This window comes from Protopterus annectens, chromosome 7.part1 (assembly GCF_019279795.1).
Source record: "Protopterus annectens isolate FY-2018-M chromosome 7.part1, PAN1.0, whole genome shotgun sequence".
NCBI classification, from domain to species: Eukaryota; Metazoa; Chordata; order Ceratodontiformes; family Protopteridae; genus Protopterus; species Protopterus annectens.
This window is the reverse complement of record NC_056740.1, coordinates 341,233,644-341,258,269: the sequence shown is the minus strand read 5'-3', so window position 1 is coordinate 341,258,269 and position 24,626 is coordinate 341,233,644. Positions and strand designations below refer to the sequence as shown.

General features: G+C 43.7%; 1 protein-coding gene across 2 annotated transcripts in view; it reads right to left on the bottom strand.

Moving 5' to 3' along the window:
- The window catches only part of IL17RD (interleukin 17 receptor D), a 693,504-nt gene that overhangs the window by 145,291 nt on the left and 523,587 nt on the right, over positions 1-24,626 (bottom strand). For both annotated transcript variants that reach the window (XM_044078768.1, XM_044078767.1), the window contains exon 8: positions 12,615-12,680. In XM_044078768.1, coding sequence (XP_043934703.1) covers positions 12,615-12,680 — 66 coding nt within the window. The remainder of the gene's footprint in view (positions 1-12,614; positions 12,681-24,626) is intronic.

The window sequence follows — 24,626 nt, the reverse complement described above, 5'->3', positions numbered from 1 at the left end:
TACCATATCACACTTGGGGCTTTATCCCTCTATACTAATGAAACTGTCAAGGGCATCTGTCTTTGAATCATTTTATACATAATGTTTTACTGACCTAAATCAAAATGAAAAGTATTTCACTTTTTTATATTTTAGTTATTCGCATATTTTCATATTTTTTATTTCAATAATGCAAATAATTAGTGATTAAAAACTAAAAAAATTCATATTATATTCCCTCTTTAAAATCCCAACTTAAATTTGATGAATATTCAGGGCCATTTTAGGGCTGCTAATTAAAATGATCCACCCCTCCGATGTACTCTTCCTGTAACTAACACTTGAGTGGCATCAAAATGCTTCTCTATTTCCTCACAATATTCCTAATGTTTTCCTCAACAAATGTCTGAAATGAAACCGAATGAATACAGGACATGAGTAACACAATTCACACAGACTTGGGAAAAACAGGGATAATGTCGCTTTCAACTTCATAAACTGTATTTTATTGTCCATATCTGCTAATGAAATAAGATTTACAATATTGCTGCCCATCACAGAAAAAAAGTACAGTTTTGTATTTACCATAAATGTAGATGTTAGAGTGTTCACACTGCTGCAGTCATTACCACTTGGGTTATCCTGCCATCAGGCAGTCCCGCAATCGGCCAGTTTTGGTCTGGTGTCGGTTGCTGTCGCTTCTTCCCTGACGTCAGTGCACCAGGAGTATATAAGATGCATCTGACGCCATTTTCTTCAGTTTTTCTTGCCCCAGATGTCAGGTGCCCCCAAGGAGGTAGGCAATACATATTGCTAATAAAAAATATACATATAAAATAAAAACAATACCTTCAGTTACAAGCAAATACACCACAAAAGGTTGTATAGGATAGAAAAGTATAGATAAGTCCAGCTAGTTCAGAGGGGATGGAGGGAGGGTAACCTGGACTGCAGCAGTGTGAACACTCGAACATCTACATTTATGCTAGGTACAAAACTGCACTATGTTCATCGTGTTACACTGCTGCAGTCATTACACTTGGGTAGAATCCCAAAGCTAAGGTTGGGTGGCTGGTCTATAAAGAGTTAGGATTGGCTATGAGGCCCTGCAGAACTGCAGTGGCAAATTCTGTTCTGGATTTAGAGTAAAGAGGTAGGTGGTAATGTTTGGTAAAGGTGTGCACTGAACTCCAAGTTGCAGCCTCCAAAATTTCCTTGGTAGGCACTCCTATGAGAAAGGCTGTTGAAGTGGCTGTTGCCCTGGTGGAATGCGGCCTAAAGTTATTTGGGACTGATTTTCCATGCTGTGTGTAGCAGTAACAAATACAGTGTCCTATCCATTTGGATATAGTCTGCTTTGAGATAGCCTTGCCCTGTGATCCTGCAGCATATGCTACAAACAGCTGCTCAGTTTTCTTGAAAGCTTTTGTTTTGTCCAAGTAGAAGCATAGCTGCCTGTGTATGTACAAAGAATGCAGAAGTTTCTCCCCTTTATTCTGGGGGTTTGAATAAAAAGTTGGCAAATGGATGGTTTGGTTAAGAGCCACACTAGATACCACCTTTTGCATAAAGGTAGGCTTTGTCCTTAAAGAAACCCTGTCCTGATGAAAAATTATGAAAGGTTCCACTGCTATTAATGCCTGTAGCTCTGAGACTCTTCGTGCTGAGGTTACTGCCAGGAGCACAGCTTTTTTCCATGATAAAAATTTTAGATCGGCTGTACTGGCTGGCTCAAAAGGTGGCGGGGTCAGTTTTTCCAAAACGAAATTGAGGTCCCAAGTTGGTGTTCATAGGTTCATAGGTTCATACTAGGCTATCTGCCCTAGGGCATTTATAAGCCTAGCCAGAATGTGTATGGCTTTCGCCACCCATTTTAAATTTATTTTGCTATGCCCTTTTTCGAGGTTAGTATACTGTGCCTCTGTCTAACAGTGACACAGAAGTGATACCCGGGGTAAACCTATGATCTCCCATCCACTCATCAGGATTCCTCTTGAAAAGAGTCAATGAGGGACTCTAACTAACCTGGACTGGGATTTTATTCCAGAGTGAAGGGAGCCTCTGGGTTATGAATCTGTCCCTCCAGCATGTCCTATTTATTTCAGTGCTGAGGTTCAAGTCTCGAGCGTGGCTCGATGGGATTTGGATTTTCTGAGGTGCAGCATGTCCATTAATTCCGGGTTGGACATGGCTTTATACGTCAGGCACAGATTGCCTCTGAACAGGCGGTATGCCACTGAGTAGAGCTGGAGTTTCTTTAACCGGGCAGCATATAGCATCTGTTTGAGCCCTTTGATCCTCTTGGTGAGGTACTTTTGGGGTCTTTCCAGTTGCTGCAGGTGTCTGGTAAGGTACATCCCAAAAGGCATTGTACTCAATTATGGGCCTGATGAGGGATGAGTAAAGAGGCACGATGACCTCCCTGATCTAGATATGTATCCCTTCATGATTAGGTGGGCTATATAAAATGTTTTTCTAACCACTTTGGCCACGTGGTTGTCAAATGAGAGATTGCTATCAACTTGGGTCCCCAGGTCCCTAATTACTTCTTCTGTACTTAATGGATTACCACCTATGTGGTAATTTGTGGGCACTTTGTTTTTGCCAAAGGGGATGACTATACACTTTTTGGCATTTAGCTTGAGGCCATGGCTCTGGCACCAGTTGTCTGTTTCTATGAGGCCCTTTTGGAGGATGCTTGTGTCGGCTGGAGAGTCTATTATGGCGCCCAGTTTGCAGTCATCTGCGAACTTGGTCAGCCACAGTCCTTCCGTGTTGGCCTGTACCTCCGAGAAATATATACCGAACAAGAGAGGTCCCAGGACTGAGCCTTGTGGAACACCACTTGTAACTGGTTTGGAGTCTGACATGGCTCCAGCAATTCTAACCATGTGAGTTCTGTCCTTGAGCCAGTTTGCAATCCATCTAGTGGCACAGGGGTTTATATTTAAGCTGGTGAGCTTATCTATAATGCCAGAGTGTGGTATTGTATCAAAGGCTTTTGCGAGGTCCAGGTAAGGCTGTGTGGACCACCTTCCCCTCGTCAATGGCCTTGGTGACGGTTTCAAAGAAATCAACCAGGTTTAAGAGGCAGGATCTGCCCTTAAAGCCGAACTGGGTAGGATCCAGTGTCCGTAGGTCCCCAATATCTTTATTGATGAGGTCCATGATGATCCTTTCCATAGCTTTGAAGACCAAGCTAGTCAGGCTTATGGGGCGATAGTTTCCAGGATCCGTTGAGGCACCACCTTTATGGAGAGGGACCACTGTTGCTGTACGCCACTCTTTGGGCACATATCCTGTAGTAAGGCTGAGATTGAACAGTAGTTTTATGTTTGGGTTTAGCTCTTCTTGGAGTTAATGTAGGACGCAGCCCGGGACACAGTCTGGTGCTCTCCGAGGCGGTCTTATGTTTTTAGCCGCTCTGAGGTACTGCTTTAGCAAGGGATGAGAGAATAAAGGAGGACCCGTGTTGTAATGTGCTGAAATGGCAGAGGCGTGGATCTTAATTGATGAGAAGGATAGGCCTCTGTCCAGCATCTCAGTTAAGTATTGTAAAATCTGAGGAATATTTGGAACAAGAGGGTCAAGGCTTTGAGCCTGGTTCCAGGCACAGAATCTCTTCCATTTTTCTGAGTAAGCTTTCCTGGTGCTAGGCCTCCTGGCCTCCAGGCACAGAATCTCTTCCATTTTTCTGAGCAAGCTTTCCTGGTGCTAGGCCTCCTGGCCTCCGAACCCCACTCGGCCTTCCTGAGAACACTGGAAAATATGAAGGTCTCTCCGAACACTATTATATTGGGCGACTTCAACTACCCAAACATAGATTGGGAGCATTACTCTAGCTCCAACACCCTTGCCCAAAGGTTCCTAGAATTCATAAACTCAAATGCTATGGAACAACTTGTTACCACTCCCACAAGAGGGGAAAACATACTGGACCTGATCATCACCAACATGGGGACTCTATGCTCCAGACCAGAAGTGTATCTCTCACTGGTAAGATCAGACCATAAACTGATCTCACTGGATATTCACATCCTGACCCCACCCCCTGCCCAGAAAACCACAGTGAAAAACTTCTCTAAAGCTAATTTCACACTCCTCAAAACCGAGGTGGAATCCTTCAAAGCCCCCGGGCCTGTGTAAAATACGGCCCAGACCGCAGAATCCTTTATAAATGCATTCTATGAACACCTTCAGGACTGCATGGATCATGCAATCCCAAATAAAACCAAGACCCAATCCTCCAAAGGCAGACGACCTGTCTGGTGGACCCCAGCCATAAACAAACTATACAATAGAAGGAGGAAGCTACTACATGATAGAGCAAAATCCCAAAAAGGGAAGGCATCTCTGATCAGTATTAGCAAAAACTATGGGCACTCATAAAATCGTCAAAGGCCAGCTTTGAGAGAAAATTGCACAGGACACTAAGGATAATCACAAGGCTTTCTTTAGTTATGTTAGGAACCTGGGTGGGAATTCCCAGATATGCTCAGAATTAGTCCAAAATGACAAAAATACACTGATCCCACAGACATTGCCAACATCCTAGCTGACAGGTTCAGCGCAAACTCCCTCCCCCCACCAAAAGGGCAAATATCTATCCCAGCAGAGTGCTGCCCCTGACATCTCAGATGCTCAGGTGGGAGCCGCCCTCTCCAAAGCAAAAACACAGCATCAATGGGACCAGACGGTGTCCCAGGCTGCCCTACATGAACTCCAAGAAGAGCTAAACCCAAACATAAAACTACTGTTCAATCTCAGCCTTACTACAGGATATGTACCCAAAGAGTGGCGTACAGCAACAGTGGTCCCTCTCCACAAAGGTGGTGCCTCAACGGACCCTGGAAACTATCACCCCATAAGCCTGACTAGCTTGGTCTGCAAAGCTATGGAAAGGATCATCATGGACCTCATAAATAAAGATATTGGGGACCTACAGACACTGGATCCTACCCAGTTTGGCTTTGTTAAGGGCAGATCCTGCCTCTTAAACCTGGTTGACTTCTTTGAAACAGTCACCAAGGCCATTGACGAAGGGAAGGTGGTCCACACAGCCCATCTGGACCTCGCAAAAGCCTTCGATACAATACCCCACTGGCATTATAGATAAGCTCACCAGCTTAAATATAAACCCCTATGTCACTAGATGGGTTGCAAACTGGCTCAAGGACAGAACCCACATGGTTAGAATTGCTGGAGCCATGTCAGACTCCAAACCAGTTACAAGTGGCGTCCCACAAGGCTCAGTCCTGGGACCTCTCTTGTTTGGTATATACTTCTCGGAGGTACAGGCCAACACGGAAGGACTGTGGCTGACCAAGTTCGCAGATGACTGCAAACTGGGTGCCATAATCGACTCTCCAGCCGACACAAGCATCCTCCAAAAGGGCCTCAGAGAAACAGACAACTGGTGCCAGAGCCATGGCCTCAAGCTAAATGCCAGAAAGTGTTCAGTCATCCCTTTGGCAAAACAGTGCTCACAAATTACCACATAGGTGGTAATCCATTAAGTACAGAAGAAGTAATTAGGGACCTGGGGACCCAAGTTGATAGCAATCTCTCATTTGACAACCACGTGGCCAAAGTGGTTAGAAAACATTTTATATAGCCCACCTAATCACGAAGGGATTCACATCTAGATTAGGGGAGGTCATCGTGCCTCTTTACTCATCCCTCATCAGGCCCATAATTGAGTACAATGCCCCTTTTGGGATGTACCTTACCAAACACCTGCAGCAACTGGAAAGACCCCAAAAGTACCTCACCAAGAGGATCAAAGGGCTCAAACAGATGCCATATGCTGCCCGGTTAAAGAAACTCCAGCTCTACTCAGTGGCATACCGCCTGCTCAGAGGTGACCTGTGCCTGATGTATAAGGCCATGTCCAACCCAGAATTAAGGGACATGCTGCACCTCAAAAAAATCCAAATCCCATTGAGCTACACGCTCGAGAGACTTGAACCTCAGCACTGAAATAAATAGGACATGCTGGAGGGACAGATTCATAACCCAGAGGCTCCCTTCACTCTGGAATAAAATCCCAGTCCAGGTTAGGCAGAGTCCCTCATTGACTCTTTTCAAGAGGAATCTTGATGAGTGGATGGGAGATCGTAAGTTTACCCCAGGTATCACTTCTGTGTCACTGTTAGACAGAGGCACAGTATACTAACCTCGAAAAAGGGCATAGCAAAATTAATTTAAAATGGGTGGCGAAAGCCAAACATACTCTGGCTAGGCTTATAAATGCCCTAGGGCAGATAGCCTAGTATGAACCTATGAACCTATGAACCAAAATGACATCCATAACCACTTTAGAGAGAGGTGTTTCCTGTTTGACTAATGAATCTTCCATGCAGCCAGGTTTAGGGTTTTGAGCTGACCGTGCAGGATCTGATTGTTTTGTTGAGTCAGAAGGTGTGGAATTTGAGGCAAAATCCATGGTGGGCCTTGAGCTAAGTTCCTTAAGATAGGGTACCAGTGCTGGCGTGGCCAGTCTGGAGCAATCAGGATCATCTGTGGTTTTTCTTGTCTAGCTTTTAGGAGTACCTTTGAAAGGAGAGGCAGTGGCGGAGAGGCATAAACTTTTAATTTTTTCCAGCTGAACAAAAGAGCATCCACTTTCCATGCTTGTTTGTGATAAGTCCTTGTGCAGAATTTTTGTAGTTGGCAATTCAGTGGGGAGGCAAAAAGATCTATGTCTGGGCATTCCCATTTTTGCGTTACCATGCTGAAGATTTGTGGATTCAATTTCCATTCGTGAGGGTCCATGATATTTCTGCTTAGATCGTCTGCCAGATTATTTTTCTTTCCTGGCAGGAATTGTGCTTGCAGGTGAACTTGATATGTTAGAGCTGTGTTCCACAAGGTCATGGCTTGCCTGCATGGGGGATAAGAATGAGTGCCCCTTGCTTGTTTATGTACCACATTACTGTGGTGTTGTCTGTCTTTAGTAATAACTGTCCTGGATGTAGAAGGTCCTTGAAAGCTGTTAGGGCATTTTGAACAGCCAACATCTCTTTTTGATTGATGTGAAGATGCATCTGGTCTGTGGTCCACTTGCCCTGAATGCATTTTCCTGCCATGTGTGCTCCCCCAGGCATAATCCGAAGCATCTGTTGTTAGAGTCTGCCTGGCTGTGGGTAAGGTAAAAGGCTGACCCTTGTTTAGGTGACATGCCTGTGCCCACCATCGAAACTCCTGTTGTAGGCAGGGAATCATTGGTATTACTGCTTCTAAACTGTGAGAGTGTTGAGTCCAAACACTTTTTAGGTACCATTGTAATTTCCTCATATGCAGTCTGGCATATGATATTAGTAGTATGCAGGATGCCATGAATCCCAGGGCCTGCAGAATTTTTCTTGAAGGGAGATGGGACTTTTTTGCCAGTAATTGAAAATATTGAGTTAGGTGAACTTGTTTGTCTGGCGTGAGGTAAGCCATCTGGGCCGTTGTATTTAAGTTGGCACCCGGGAATATAATCTGTTGTGAGGGCGCTAGTTTTGACTTCTTTTCGTTTACTGTGTACCCTACAGAAATTAGCAACCTTTTTACAGATGCTGTAGAAGAATGTTCTTTGTCTCTGCTTGAATGAGGCAGTCATCCAGGTGTGGGTATATTTGAATTCCTTTTTGTCTGCAAAATGCAATTACTGGTGCCAGGCACTTTGTGAAGACCCTGGGCGCAGCAGATAAGCCAAAGGGCAGTGCAGAGAATTGGTAATGCATTGTGCCAGCTTTGAATCTGAGGTATCTTCTGCAATTTTGTCTGATAGGGACATGCAGGTATGCCTCTTTGAGGTCCAGAGTAACAAGCCAAGGCTTCTTGCCCAGCATGGGTAGAAGCTGCTGTAATGTCAACATTTTGAATTTCGGAATATCCAGGTAAGTATTTAGAATTGAAAGGTCTAGTATGGGCCTCCAGGCCTTGTCCTTTCTGGGGACCAGGGAGAGTCTTGAGTAAAATCATTGTCCTTGTTCCTGTTGTGGTACTTTTTGAATAGCTCTCATGTCCATGAGGGCTGAAATTTGTTTTTGTGCCTCTGCCCATTGATTTTGTGGCAGGTCTGGCATTCCTTCCAGCCTTGGTAAAGTATGAAAGTGGAGCCTGTAACCTTGAGACACAATATTCAGAACCCATTTGTCTTGGGTGATTGTTTGCCAGTTTTGAGAAAAAAGTGCTAGTTTTCCCCCTAAGGGGGCTTCCAAAAGGGAAGTGCTTGGCGTACAAAGGGGAAAGTCATTGTGACTGTTCCCTGTATGGTTGAGACTTGTCCTCACCTCCTTTTGGGGTTGTGGTGCCCCACTGTCATTGTCTGTTTGAGCCTTGGGGTTGAGATCTGCCTCTTGGGCATCGGTATCTGCCTCTCTGTGGCCTGTCTGACACTGGAAAGGACCAATTCTTAATTGGCCAATTTCTGCTAAATCGAGGTGGATGTACCTGTAAGAAATCCTTGACCATTTGCATAGATTTAGCTTTATCCTCCATTTTCTTTAACACCTCTTCTGCCTTAACACCAAACAAGGTATCATGCTGTAAAGGAGCATCCAATAATTTTGCCTTAACATGATCAGTAAACTCCGTTCTTTTAACCAAGCATGTCTTCGAATCACAGAACCTGTAACTGCGGCTCTACAAGAGGCCTCTAAAGAATCAAAACCACATTGCAGAGTATGTTTTCCCACCTGTTCAACTGCATGCAATAAATCCTGCACTTCTTTAAAATCAGGAGCTTCTGAGCTTGCAAGCATTTTCTGTTTTAACTGAGCCATTAAATATCGTTCGTACTTAAGCATGTGAAACTGGCAATTTAAAGCTCGTACTGCTAAAGTTGCAGAAGTGTATACTTCCTTCCCCCATTTATCCAAAGCTCTGGAATCTCTGTCAGAGGGTACTGGATTTTTTGCAATGGAAGCCTTGACCCCTTTTTGACCCTGGGAAATATTTTCTGGATCAGCAGAAGGGTTTTTATAAAGAAACTTGTGAGTCAGGGACTCTATAATACCTATCCGGCTTGGCTGGTGCAGGGGGCAAAGAATCAGGAGATAAGCTGGATTCAGAGAACACATCCATCCACAATATCTAGCACAGGCGGAATAGCCACGGGCCTGTGCTGAGGCAATAAAAGGAAATCCCTGAGCCTTTTCTTGGATTCTGAGTAATCCTGACTTTCCCAATGGAAATGCTCCCTCATGGTATGTAAAGTTTCCCCAAAAGAATAATCCTCAGGAGGAGAGGCTGAAGGGATAGATTATTTAGCATCAGAGTCCTCATAGGGGAGTAGAGAGTATCCCTGGTCTGAAGAGGAATCAGAGGAAATGGAAACCTGATCAGAGGAATCATAGTCTGTATCCTGCCTAGGCCTTTTCTCAGGAGGGGGATGGGAACCCCTGATTAGAGTAATGAGGTCTTCGGCCATTTTAAGCATCTGTTTCTTAGGCATGGAGGACTGTCCAGGAGAATGCTGTACTTGTTTCTTTGTCTTTAATGGTACTTTTGTCTTGGCTGTTGTTTTAATGGTAAGTTGTGAAAACACCCTCAGAAGCTGATGCCTGCTCAGCAGCTCCAGACCCATCTGAGGGATTAGTTTCTGTAGGCCCAATACCTTGAGTTTCCAGAGGCCTAGTTGTCTCCACGTGGGAGTCAGAGGTGGCCTGTGGCTCTGAGGTAGCGGGTGTCAGGGGCTGCAAAAGCGCCTCACTGAGAACTGGCGAACCGGCGACTGGCCTAGAAGAGGTTTCGTTGTCCGTTTTGGACCTCGGACGCCTGTCTTTATCCTTGCCCTTGCGTTTTTTCGGTATTGCGGTCATCGGTTGATCCAACGGCATAGTATAATTGAATCTTCGGCCAAAGTAGTGCAAAGCAAAATCAAAACTTCTTTTTATAGTGCGTTTGTTAAATCTAGCACAAAACCGACAATTAATGACGTCGTGATCAGGGCCTAGGCATGGAATACAGTAAGAGTGGAAGTCCTTATGAGGTATTTGCTTCCCACAAGAAATACAGTTATTAATTTTTCTGACATCGGTCTGAGGCAAGGAAAAAAAGTTTCCCCAACGGGGTACTTAGCTTTATTGAAGACTTCGTATCTGAAATTCGACTTCAAAAATCTCAGTAGTCAGCCGACTGGCACTTGCGAACTATTTCTGTTTCGGGCACCGTGCGGCAAGAAAGACTGAAGAAAATGGCGTTGGATGCATCTTATATACCCCCTGGCACACTGACGTCAGGGAAGAAGCGACAGCAACCGACGCCGGACGAAGACTTTGGAACTCTGGCCGACTGCAGGACCGCCTGACAGCAGGATAACCCCAAGTGTAATGACTGCAGCAGTGTAACACTATGAACATCATTAAAGAACAATTAATAATTTCAATGGCACCATAAACTACATGTACCACAATCCTATAAGCATGAGGACTTTGACTGTGGAGAGGTGAGAACACAAGGAAAACACCCAATCAGTGTCATAAGTTTTATAAAACAGCATTTATAAGGCACCAAGAGGTCTTGTTAACACTGCCTTGCATTTCATCCAGTGAATGATTTTACTTCAATGAATTCATTTCTGTGGGTGGAAGCACATTTTTTCATTTGAAGAATAGAAATAAAAAGTACCATTTCATATATGTTTTTAATGTATTTAAAAACAGTACATGCATGGTTGGGATGGTCTCAACAACATTTACAGCTCAGAATTGAACTATATTTACATCTTAGTTTTACACCAGGTCTTTATCCTATCAGAAATATATAGCATTTATTGTCTTCAGATTCTAGCAACTGTTAATAGATGTTAAAAAAGAAAGGCAGACTTGCTTGGATAAAAACACAACAAAACCTTCACCTCCTCTGTAAATATATCCAGCACAACGACTTTGATCCAAACGGAAATGTAAATCCAACTGCTTACTTATAGTAGAAAAGAAAACCACATAGTAAAACAAGTATAGTTTATTCTGTTGTTAGTTGGAATACATTTCCATTTGGATCCAAATCGTTTTGCTTGGATAAAAACCCTGTACCAACACCCACAGGAGACTAACCTTCAACAAACTCCACATTTTGACCATGTAGTTGGAACATATTTATTTAAATATAAAATACAAGCACTTTTATGTTGTACTTAGCAGATATACCCCACACCAAAGTGTGTGCAACTTTGGATGTATTCACAATGACCAGCACTGTGAATTTGGTTTCATTGTCAAGTCCCTTTTATATAGTCCAGTTTAAAGCCAAAAAACCTTTTGCACATTACAGACTCCTCTATAAAATAGGGTCAAACATTTAAAGTTACACTCATTATATTTTAAGACTGCTATTCCTTTAATGTCTCACTCAAAAGCCAGCAAAAAAATTAAAATTCCCCTACAAAACACAAAATACAATCAAAAATGTTACTGCACTAAAGGGACTTGCCAATCCATTTGAATCCTTTTTTTTTTTTTTAAATAAAGTACCATTCTGTTTTCCTGAAATTTATTGGCCTTGCACTATGCATATTTTCTTACACTTCAGGTAGTAACAATGAACATTTTTACTGCATGTTAGGGGCTTTGACAAAACCTCTAACTTTTATAAGAACTGAAATAAGCAGTAGGTACGGGGGTTGGGTGGGGGGTGGAAGCATTCCCAGATTATGTAAACAGTGTGCAAATAGTTATTGTGCAGTAATAAGTCAGATGAGTCACATTCATATTTTTCTCTATGATGTATACATGTATGCATGAAGGGTACAGCTGACTTTCAAAGTATGTAAGCTATCGGAACATGCAGTCCGCATTTAAGCTACTAGGACGTATATACATCTCTATATTCACACCACTGAATTTTAGTTAATTTACATGGCCTTATGCACAAACTGATACTTCGTGATTTATATTTATGCATTGCATCGCTTCTGAACAAAAGTTTTCATCTGTGAGTGTATACTAGTAAAGAGAAAATTTATGTCACGTGCATGTGTGCAAGGACTAGGGGACTAGTACTGAGTGGGGTTTGCTACTGCTCATCTTTTGGGATCTCTCAAGTGTAACCCACTTCTCTATGCAGACATAATGAAATGTCCATGAAAATGCTTGAGATGAGAACTTGCTTTTGGGCAGGAAGTAACTTCTGTGGATGAAGGGTTCAGTACTTTGCATTCTAAACAGTGCAAAAGAGTATATCAATAATAAACTAGCTATGCAGAAGACATTCACTGATTTCACTCCCTTATTGTGAGCTCACTGTAATGGTGACTCCTCCTACCACTTCACTCCTTCATGGCGAGTTCAACTCCATCTACCACTTTACTCCTTCACTGTGAGCCAACAATAACTCCTCCTACTTCACTGTCGCATTGTGAGCTGTAACAGTGGCTCCTCCTACTACACACCCTCATGGTGAGCTCAACTCCTCCTACTACTTCACTCCCTCTTTGTGAGCTCACTGTAACAATGACACCTCCTATTTCACTCTCTCAAGGACTCCTCCTACTACTTCACTCCCTGATTTTGTGCTCACTGTAATAGTAACTCCTCCTACTACTCCAAGGAAATTAGATCAGTTAAACCTGCATCATGTAACATGCAATACCAAAGAAGCCAACTTCAAATTATCAATACCCAATTCTGCTTTAAAATACTTACCTCAATGATGTAATCTCCTTCAGGAAGATCCTGTATAACACAGCTTGTGTAATTTGTACCACGTTCCTAAAAAAACAGAAAAAAAAATAGTTTAACCGTCAAAATTTTAAAAAAATATCACGTTGCTTGAAAGATGGACTGAACTTCATGCATATTTGATGACTCAAAAAGATTTTTGTGACAGAGACCTGAATAATTTGCACATAGTACTACGGTGGTGGTGCTGCGGTAGCGTTGTCGCCTCACAGTTAGACGTTGCCCGTTCGATTCTCAGTTAGAGCGTCTTCTGTGTGGTGACATGCGTGAATGGGCGTTTCTTCTCTGAAGGTTGTGAGTTAGGCCAGGCAAGCCAGTACGTAAAAATCTACTGCCAATCATTAGCGGACCGGAGTTCCACTGTGGTGACCCCTAACCACGAAAAGCCGAAAGACACAAACAAACCCGAATAATTTGCACATAATTTTAAATTTCTGACTCAGTTTTCTGATGTCCCACAGAAAATGTGGGCAGTCAGTTTATGGTACTCTTTTTACAACTTGGCAACATTCTGCTTTAGTGGTTAAAGCATCTTTGCCTAGCATTTGCACTGCATTAAATAATACAACTTATTTTTTTGCACAACACATTTAAGTTTTGAAAACTCAGTGCACTATATGTACCTTAGGAAGTTAAAATAAATAAATCCAGGTCACACACAAGTCTGAGAACAAAGGAAATACTGTACATCAGATTCAGACACAAGCATCCTTTCTACGTGGCAGGGTTGATGTCACCTCACCTCAATTATCTTCACATACATGTCATGTAGGCGGTGTCTATTTGTGCCACATGCAGTTCTTTACTACCCTGATAGAAGATTCAAAGAAACTTTGTTGTTTAGGAAACACAAGTGCTAACTAAACGAAATTATGAGAGTCAGCTCTTTTACAGGAGAAAACAAACACAAAAAGACAGACATACTATTAAAGAACAAACAACAACTATAGTACAAAAGTAAATATCAAAGCAGCTGATGGACATGCTTGTACACTAGTACTCAATGTTATCCAGTGTATATAAATAGATGACTGACACATGAAAAGAAAAATACACTGGACACAGATGTGAGATTGAGTGATATTGCACATGAAGTGACTGGAATTGCACTTGAATGAGAATATATTAACTTTAGTATGCAATAAATAAATAGAATTGCTGTACGGAAAAAAGGAAAAGAATGAGAGTGTAACAATCTATTACAGTTTTGACACATCCAGACTTATGTCTACATTAATGACTCTTATTGCAGTTGGATAAAAACTGTTCATGAATCTGGAGGTCCTGCAGCTGATAAATCGGCTGATTTACTATGCTTTTCTGTAAAAAAAAGCATAGTAAGTCAGCTGAAAACAGGCAGCGGATATGGAAAAAGAGGGCGTGTCCCCACCGAGTGATGTCACTGTGATGTCACAAAATGAGTGGGGTATAGTCAAGAGATGGGTGGGGTGGGTGGGGTTACTGGTGATGCAAGGGGTGTGGCTTTACTCCAGTTTTAGCCACAATGAAAGGTGGCAACCCTAATGCTGGATGAGAAGTGTCACTATTTTGCAGGACCTCTCTTTAAATCTCATTTCAAAGAGCTCCAGTAGGTACGAGGACTAGTGCCCACGATCTTTTCTGCTGTTCTTATTATTCTTTAAAGCTTCTTCCTTTTAGCTATTGTGCTGTTACCGAACCATGCAGTGCAGCCGCTGGCAATAATGCTCTCAATGGCTCCTCTGTAGAAGGTATTTAGAGGATTCATAGAGAAAGCACAGTTGTGTACACTTACCATACATGTAGATGTTCCAGTGTATTCACTGTTGCAGTCATCACATTTGGGTTATCTGCCTGCAGGTAACCCTCAGCTGGCCTGAATACCAGAGTCTTCGGATTTCTGCGTCGGATGCTGTCTCTTATTCCATGACATCAGGTCATCATGGGTATAAAACATGTAGCCGAAGCCATTACATCAGTTTTTCTTGCCCCAGATGTCAGATGCCCCCACAATAGGAAGCAATTATATGGTATGATACACCCCCCTCAAAAAGCAAATACACCAGAAAAAATAAATAAACCAAACAAGAAGGAAAGGTAGAGCCAAGAGAAGTCAGGGGGCTGGAGGGAGGGTAACCAGGACTGCAACAGTGAATACACTCTAACATTTACATTTATGGTAAGTGTACACAACTGTACTATGTTCTTGTTTCACTGTTGCAGTCATCACATTTGGGTCGATTCCCAAAGCTAAGGAAGGGAGGAGGAAGTTAAAGAGCATTAGGGCCAGCTATTAAGCCCTGAAAGACTGCAGTGTCAATTCCAACTCTGGATTTAGAAAAGGTAGGCAAGTAGTAATGTTTGATGAAGGTATGTAAAGAGCTCCAGGTAGCAGCTTCTAGGATGTCCCTGGTAGGAACTCCTCTGAGAAACACCACAGAGGTAGATGCAGCCCTGGTGGAATGTGATCTTATCCCCTGTAGGGTAGGTTTTCCATGGTGCTTGTAGCAGAAATGAATGCAATGGGCTATCCATTTGGAAATGGTTTGCTTTGAAATGGCCTTCCCCTCTGCCCCTGCAGCAAAACCAACTAGCAGCTGTTCAGATTTTCTGAGAGGCTTAGTCCTGTCCAAATAAAATCTAAGTTGTCTGTGCACATCCAGAGAGTGCAGTATTTGTTCCCCTTTGTTTTGTGGATTAGGGAAAAAAGTAGGCAAATGAATGGACTGATTTAGGGCTACACTAGACACCATCTTGGGCATAAAGGAAGAATTAGTCCGGAGGGAAACCCTGACTGCATGGAAGATAATGAAGGGTTCCACTGCCATGAGGGCCTGTCATTCAGACACTCTTCTTGCTAAAGTGATGGCTAGAAAGAAGGCTGTTTTCCAAGAAAGGAATTTCAACTCTGCTGTTGCAGCTGGCTCGAAGGGGGGGGGTTCCAATACAGAGTTAAGGTCCCAGGCTGGAGTGGGAGCTCTCCTGTGGGATCTTAAATTTTTGGCCCCTCTAAGGAATTGTTTTAGCAAGGGGTGAGAGAAGAGGGGTGTTCTCAGTATTATAATGTGCTGAAATGGCAGAGGCATGAATTTTAATTGACAAAAAGGATAGGCCCTTGTGGAGCACTTCTGTTAAGTACTACAGAATATGAGGTAAGCTGGGCACTGTTGTGCCCATCCCCTGAGCCTAGCTCCAGGAACAGTATCTTTTCCACTTTTCAGCACAGGATATTCTAGTGCTAGGCCTCCTTGCCTCCAGAATGACATCCAGCACCTGCTTACTGAGGGATGCTTGAGGAGAGCTCAAGGAATTAGCCAGGCTGTAAGGTTCAGGGTTTGAAGCGGAGGGTGTAGAATCTGGCCCACCAGCAGAGAAGGGGTCTGAGGCAGGTGCCATGGTAGCAGCAGTGTCATACTGCACAAGAGGGGATACCAGTGCTGGCGTGACCAGTCTGGTGCAATCTGTATTGTCCTTAACTTGTCCTGTTTGACCTTTAGTAGAACCTTCGAGAGGAGAGGCAGAGGGGGAAAGGCATAAACTGAGTGGTCTTCCCAGGTAAAGGACAGGGCATCCAATTTCCAAGCTTGACTGTGGGGAGTTCTTGTGCAGAATTTGTTCAATTGGTAGTTCTGAGGGGAGGCAAACAGGTCTACCTCTGGAGTACCCCATTTGTTCCTCAAGAGGTTGAATATTTTGGGTTCTAGTTTCCATTCGTGTGGGTCCATGAGATTTCTGCTTAAGTCGTCAGTGAATTTAGTCTGCCCGGCAGGAATTGAGCTTGTAGGTGTACTTGGTAGCTCAAAGCTGTGTTCCACAGTGCCATGGCTAGTCTGCAGAGAGGGTACAAGTGGGTTCCCCCTTGCTTGTTTATGTACCACATAACTGTGGTGCTGTCTGTCTTTACCAATAGTTGTCCTGGAAGAATATGGTCTTTGAAGGCTGTCGGAGCATTCTGTACAGCTAATATTTCTTTCTGATTGATCTTCAGGTGCAGCTGTCTCGGGTTCCATTTGCCCTGAATGCACTGCCTTGCCATGTGAGCCCCCCATGCATAGTCTGATGCGCCTGTTGTTGGGTTTGGGTGGCAGGGGATAGAGTGAAAGGGAGTCCCTTGTTGTGGTAGCAGGCCTCTGCCCACCAAAGGAAATCTGTCTTCATACAAGGAATGATAGAAATCATTGTTTCCAGGTCCTGAGAATGTTGACACCATAGGCTTTTTAGATACCACTGAAGTTTCCTCATATGCAGTCTTGCATATGGAATTAGTAGAATGCAAGAGGCCATGAACCCCAGGGCTTGCATTATTTTCCTTGCGGATAGCTGGGGTTTTGTGACCAATAGTTTGAACTAGGTTGTCAAACGGGTTTCTCCAGAGTGAGGAATGCCATCTGGGAAGTTGTGTTCAAGCTTGCTCCCAGGAATACAATCTGTTGGCAGGGTACTAGGTGAGATTTCTTTTCGTTGATGGTGTACCCCAGTGAGGTTAGAAGTTTCTTTACAAATGCCAGGTATTGTAATAGCAAGTCCTGGCTTCCTGCCTGAATCAGACAATCGTCAAAGTATGGGTAAATTTGACAATTTCTCTGCCTACAAAGTGCAATGGCTGGAGCTAGACACTTTGTGAACACCCTGGGCACAGTAGATAAGCCAAAGGGAAGTGCAGAGAACTGATAGTGCATGGAGCCTGCCCTGAAGTGTAGGTATTTCCTGCAAGATTCCCTTATTGGGATGTGCATGTAAGCTTCCTTTAAGTCTAGGGTTGCCAGCCAGGCATCCCTGGCTAGCATGGGAAGAAGCTGTTGAAGAGTTAGCATTTTGAATTATAGAACTACCAGAAAGGTGTTCAGAATAGAGAGGTCCGGGATAGGACGCTAGTCTTTTCTGGGTACCAAAAAGTCTTGAATAAAAACCTTGTCCCCTTTGTTCTGCTGGGAAAGGTTGAATAGCCCTGAAACTGAGAAGAGAAAGAACCTGCTCTTGGGACTCTGCCCATTGATTTGGGGGTAGGTCTGGCCAATCATTTGGCATTGGTAGTGTGTGGAAGTGGAATCTGTATCCTTGGGAAACTATGTTCAAAAACCATTTGTCCTGGGTAATGAGTTCCCAGTTTTTTGCATGCAGGGCGAGCCTTCCTCCTAAGGGACAGGTGGTTGAGCAAGGCTTGGAAGGGTTAAGGTTAAATCATTGTGCCATTTTTCCATGGGGGGAGGCTTACTACTCCCTGCTTTGGAAGTGGGAGTCCCCTACTGCTTAGGACTGTGCGTAGCCTGAGACTGTAGCCTAGGTGGTCTGCTGTTCCTGGGTTTGGACTGAGAAGGCCTGGAAGGGACTGGAAAGGACCAGCTCTTTACTGAATCTGGGAGGCTGTACTTGTAGGAAATCTTTAACAGTTTGCATAGATTTAGCTTTTTCCTCCATTCTTTTGAGGATTTCTTCTGCTGTGTCACCAAAAAGGCAGTCTTGGTTTAAGGGAGCATACAGTAATTTAGCTTTAACATGACCTGGCAAGGTTTGTTCCTTAAGCCAAGCATGCCTTCTAAGTACAGACCCAGTGACAGCAGCCCTGCAAGATGCTTCTAAAGCATCAAAACCGCATCGCAAAGTATGTTTACCAACTTGTTCTGCAGAATGCATTAAATCTTGCAATTCTTTGTGTTCAGCACAGTCAGGAATCATCATTTTCTGCTCAAGTAGTCCCATAACATGCCACTGATACTTTAACATATAAAACTGGCAACTTAAAGCCCTAATGGCCAAAGTAGCAGAAGTGTATACCTTCTTACCCCATCTGTTTAAGGCTCTAGAATCTCTATCAGAAGGGGTAGGATTTTTAGCAGCAGTAGCTTTAATGCCTTTTGGTCCTTGGGAAATGGTCTCTGGATCCGCAGAAGGATTCTTGAAGAGGAACTTGTGAGAGTCAGGTACTCTGTAGTACCCATCAGGTTTTCTGGGAGCTGGAGGTAAAGTGTCTGGGGTAAGGCTAGTTTCCAAGAAAACATCTACAATGTCCAGAACAGGAAGGATAGCTAAAGGCCTGTGTTGAGGCAGGAGTAAGAACTCCCTAAGTCTCTTTTTGGACTCAGAGTAATCCTGGCTTTTCAATGGAAATGCACACTAAGAGTATGCAAGGTTTCACCAAAAGAAAGATCTTCTGGAGGGGAGGCAGAGGGAATGGAATCCTCTGCATCAGAATCCTCATAAGTAGATAAGGGCAAATCCTGGTAATAAGAAGAAGCAGAAATATCAGATTCCTGAGCAGAAGAATCAGAAAGAAATTCAGTTCTAGGTCTCTTAGAGGGGGAAGGCTAGCTTCCCCTAATTAAGGTAGGTCTTCAGCCATTCTAAGCATTTGTTTTTGAGACATATGGGCCTGAGCATGTGGTTTGGTCGTCAGTTTTCTAAACATACTGCGAGTTTTTGGCCTGAGGGATTCAGAACTTCTGGGTGGAAACAATGGCGTCAGTTTAATATGAAGGTCTATAGACCTGAATACACCCTCAGAAGCCGGTGCCTGCACAGCAGCTCTGGACCCATCCAAGGTAGAGACATCCACACGTTCCATAGTCGAAGAAGCATCTTGCAGCATACCGGACTCCGAATGGGTCTCAGTAGAGGCCTGCAAATCTGAAGTAGCAGGTATTATGGGCTGCGAACCACCTAGTAAGGAAACCTCCATAAAAAACTTCTCCAAAGCCAACTCCATGCTACTCAAGTCAGAAGTGACACCCATGCAGACAGGAACTGAAAGTTTGACTGCTGAGTCCTACACTAAGGCACTGTACGAGCACATCCACTCATGCATGAATCATGCCATCCCAAATAGAACCAAGATGCTCTCCTCCAAAAAAGGAAGCCAATCTGGTGGTCCCCTGCCATAAACAAACTTTACAACAAAAGGAAGAAACTGTTGCAGAAAAGAGGAAAATCCCAGGATGCAAAAAACTCCCTTACCAGCCTCAGTAAGAAGCTGAGATCCCTCATAATATCCTCCAAAGCTAGTTATGAAAATAAAATTGCCAAAGATTCCAAAGACAACCACAAGGCATTCTATAAATATGTCAAGAATCTAAATGGCAATGTTCAGATCTGCTCTGAGCTACAACAGAATGGCATTAAATATACTGATCCCAAGGATATTACCAATATCCTGGCAGATCGATTCAGTGCCAACTTCACCCCCCCTCACCCCCTAAATGGCCCATCTCAATACTGGAAGATTGCCACATTCCAGTAAAAACGGCCACACAGGTAAAAAACACACTCTCCAAAGCTAAGAATACAGCATCCATGGGACCAGATGACATCCTGGGCTGTGTACTACATGAACTACAAAATGAACTGGCACTTCACTTAAGTGTCATGTTTAATTATACCCTCACCACAAGCTTCGTGCCCACTGAGTGGCACACAGCTACAGTTATCCCACTCCACAAGGGGGGATCCACCTTGAATCCCAGGAACTTCCGCCCCATCTGTCTGACGAGCCTGATCTGCAAGGCCATGGAACGTATTATCATGGAACTTGTAAACAAAGACATTGGCAACCTTAAAACACTGGTCCCCACCCACTTTGGGTTTGTGAAGGGCCGATCTTGTCTCCTGAACCTGACTGACTTCTTTGAATCAGTCTCCAGAGCCATGGACGAGGGTAAGGCAGTCCACACAGCCTATCTGGACCTTGCCAAGGCCTTTGACACCATCCCCCACTCTGGGGTCATAGATAAACTTACTAAGCTGGGCATTAATCCCTACGTCACTCGATGGGTTGCCAACTGGCTTACTGACAGAACCCACACTGTAAAAGTAACTGACTCCAAAGCCAGCTCCAGACAGGTGGAGTACCTCAGGGTTCATTCAGTCCTGGGACCTCTCTTGTTTGGCATGTACTTCTCTGAAATACAGGCCAACACTAAGGGACTCTGGCTAACAAAATTCACAGATGACTGCAAACTGGGAGCCATTATTGAATCCCCAAATAATGTGGATACTCTACAAAAGGGCCTTACAGAAAAAGATGCTTGGTGCCAGAGCCATGGGCTCAAGCTCAATGGCAAGAAATGTACAGTTACCCCTTTTGGGAAAAAACATGTGCCCCTGAATTACCACATAGGTGGCAGTACACTAAATACCGAAAGTGTGATGAGACTTAGGGACATAGGTCGACAGTAGTCTCACCTTCAATAACCACATCGCCACAACAGTCAGGAAATCCTTCTATGTGGCACACCTCATCACGAAGTGCTTTTCATCCAGGAAAAAAGGAGGTCATTGTCCCACTGTACTCATCCCTCATTAGACCCATTATAGAATACAATGCCCCATTTGGTATGCACTTCAAGACATCTGCAACAAGTGAAAAGGCCACAGAAATACCTCACTAAAAGAATCACAGGCCTAAAGCAGATGCCCTATGCTCACTGTCTTAAAAAACTCCAGCTATACTCTGTCATATATTGTCTACTCCGAGACGATCTCTGCTTAACATACAAGGCCATATCAAACCCAGAGCTGTTGAGACATGCTACACTTAAAGAAATCCCAATCCCTCTGAGCCACACACTCCAGGGATCTAAACTTTGTCATCACAATAAACAAAACATGCTGGAGGGATAGGTTCCTGACCCAGAGAGACTCCCCATACTCTGGAATAGACTGCCCACACATGTCAGAGAGCCTCTTTGACCCCTTTCAAAAGGAACCTTGATGATTGGATAGGAGAAAGGAAATTCACCCCAGGGATCACGTCAGTTGCCCTGCTAGACAGAGGTCCAGGGAAGTAAACAGTTTGGGAAGAAATAGCCAGGGAATTGTTATGGCTAGGCTTGTATAGGCCCCTATGGCTGATAGCCTAGTACCAACCTATGAAAGCGCCTCACTGAGTACCAGCAAACTAGTGACTAGCTTAGCGGAAGCATCATCAGCAGTTTTGGACCTATGCGGTCTGTCTCTGTCTTTATCCTTACATTGTTTTGGAAGATCGGTAGTCGGATGGCTTAACTAAGCCATTTCGGAGTACTGAGATAGAGTACGAAAGTAACTGGCTGCAAAAATAGCCTGACGACGAATAGTTTGGGGGTTAAACAAGGCACAAAACCGACAGCAAGGGATGTCTTGGTCTATGCTTAAACAGGGGATGCAGTAAGAATGAAAATCTCTGAGGTATTTGCTTTCCACAGGCAAGACAATTGTTAACTTTTACTGACATCGGTTGGAACAAGAAAAAGGATCCAAAACGGGGTACTTATCTTTTTTTTGAAGACTTTGGGTCTGAAAATTGAAAACGAAAACTTCAGGAGACGGCCGGCTGGCACTTGTGAACTGCTTCTGTTTCGGGCACCACATGGCAAGAAAGACTGATGTAATGGTGTCGGCGGCATATTTTATACTGATGTGGAACTGACGTCATGGAAGAGGAGACAGCATCAGACACAGAAATCTGGTATTCATGCTGGCTGAGGGCTACCTGCAGGCAGATAACCCAAATGTGATGACTGCAACAGTGAAACATGAAGAACATCTTTGCTTTTCTAAGCCTTCTTGGAGTGTGTAGTTGGTAGTGGGCTTTTTTTTAATTAGCTGGCCTGTGTTTGTACTCCAAGAAAGATCCTCTGATATATGTACCCCCAGGAACTTAGTTTGGACTCTTCCCACTTCACTGTTAATCTTGAGGGGCAGATGCATGGCAGCGCTCTTTCTGAAGTCAATAATGATTTATTTTTTTTATTGACATTCAGGTCCAAATTGTTATTATTGAACCATTCAATCAGAGAGTTGACCTCATTCCTATACCCACTCTCATCATTACTACTTACGAGTCCCACCACTGTGGTGTCATCTGTGAATTTGACGATGTGATTGTTACTAGGTTTCGCAGTGCAGTAATGAGTAAGGATTATGAACAGCAGAGGACTGGGCGCACACACCCCTGGGGTACTCTGGTGTTGACTGTAATACTCCCGGATGTGCTGTTACCAACACAGTTCCTTTGTGGTCTTCCAGTCAGGAAATCGAGGATTCAGTTGCATATCCCTTTATTTATACCAACGTTGATTAGCTTTTCTGTAAGTTGCATTGGAATCAACATACTGAATGCCAAGCTGAAATCTATGAACAGCCTGGCGTAGTTATTTTCTTCAAGATGCTTCAATGTGAGGTTCAGTGCCACGAAAATGGCATTAGCAGTTGATCTGTTTACCCAGTAGGCAAACTGCAGCGGGTTAAAGGACTGGGGTAGTACTGTAGTCAAATGCCTTTTTAACCAGTCTTTCGAAACTGCAGCTGATTAAAGGATTGGGGTAGTACTGTAGTCAGATGCCTTTTTAACCAGTCTTATGAAGCATTTCATTGCATTTTATGTAAGGGCCACCAGCCTGTAATCATTTAGGCAGGTGGGGTTGGCTTTTTTGGGCAGAGGGATTATCCTGGTAACTTTGAAGCATGCTGGTGGTTTTTCCTGGACAAGTGAGGTATTGAAGATGTCCATCAGAACTATGCCAAGTTGGTCTGCACAGCCTTTCAATACTTTTCCCAGAATGTTATCAGGGCCAGCAGCCCTCCTGGGGTTCACTTTCCTCAGTTGGTTCCCTACATTCACAGCACTGAAGTGGAGTACTGCCTCCTTTTGGTCAATGAGAAGCTTTACAGCCTCCAGTTTGTTTTTAATCTTCAAACGAGCCATAAAATGTGTTTAGACTGTCTAGAAATTCAGTGCCATCATCATACTGAGCTGACTTGGTCTTGAGGTCAGTTAGCTGTTGAACACCATGTTACAGGCTTCTTGAGTCTTTTGGATCTTCGAAGCATCCTTGTTATTCACTTTCCAGACTCCTTCTTGGCCTCCTTGATACCGTTTTTTTAGATTAGCCCTTGCCACAGTTAGATCCTTCCTCTCCTTTGCCCAGAAATCAGTGTTTCTTGCCCTCAGCAAATCATACACCTTGCTGTTTAGCCATGGTTTTTGATTGGCTCTTACTTTAACATTTTTGATGTCCGTTAACATCCTCCATGCATTTGTAATTGTAAGCCGTAGTTGTCTCAGTGTAGTCATCTATGTTCACCAGATTGTTCACCATGGCTGCCTCCCTGAAGACATCCCAGTTTATGGTACCAAAGTAGTCCCTGAAACTTTCCATGGCTCTTTCCTGCCAGACCCTGAATTGTTTCACAGTGGGCTTATCTCTGATCAAAGAGGTTTGTAAGCTGGCATTAGTTTTATGGAGATGTGGTCACAGCCACCCACATGTAAAACTGCACCATCTTCTTCACGAGGATGACTGTTCCAGTCATAACATCAGGGAAGACTGCAAAAGCCGACTCTTCCATGTAAGCAGGCTGGCTAACTGCTTCAGTGAGAATGGAAAAATGTCTGATCTCAGCCTTAGAAGATCACATGGCTGCCTCTAAAATGTCTTTGTCCCCAACTCCTTTGAGGATGTAGTGGATGTGCGCTATACCCCTTTAATAATGGGGAGTGACTCTTTCCTGCAGGGTCTTTACATAATCTCTTACAAAACTTATGGAATGTGTTAACCATCTGGAAGCAGTCTGCTTTACATTGGCAGTCACTGCAGCAGTAATTGCCTGTTTTCTGCACAAAGACAATCAGCTACTTTTATTTTGTAACTGCCTTAGTTCTACCAGGTAGCTCCTCAACTGCTTATGCAAGGTACAGGGTCCAAGATCCTTTCACCTTTATTTTGGGATGTAAGAAAGAATACAAAAAGTGTATGGCTTGGTAAAGGGAGACATCTGGAACAACCTTTAGCTCATAAAAGAGAAGGTGGCCCTCAGGGTAACCTTATTTTTAAGGGACTGCAAGCATGGGTGGAGTTCTGAAAACTCTCCTAGCAGAGGTAACCGTAACAAAGAAAAGTAGTTTTCCAAGCCAGTAACTTTAAGGGTACTGCTACAAAGGATTCAAAGTAAGGAAAAGTTATTTCTTACAAATGCACAATTTAGGTCCCAGGCAGGTACCAGAGATTACATCCATCATGAATT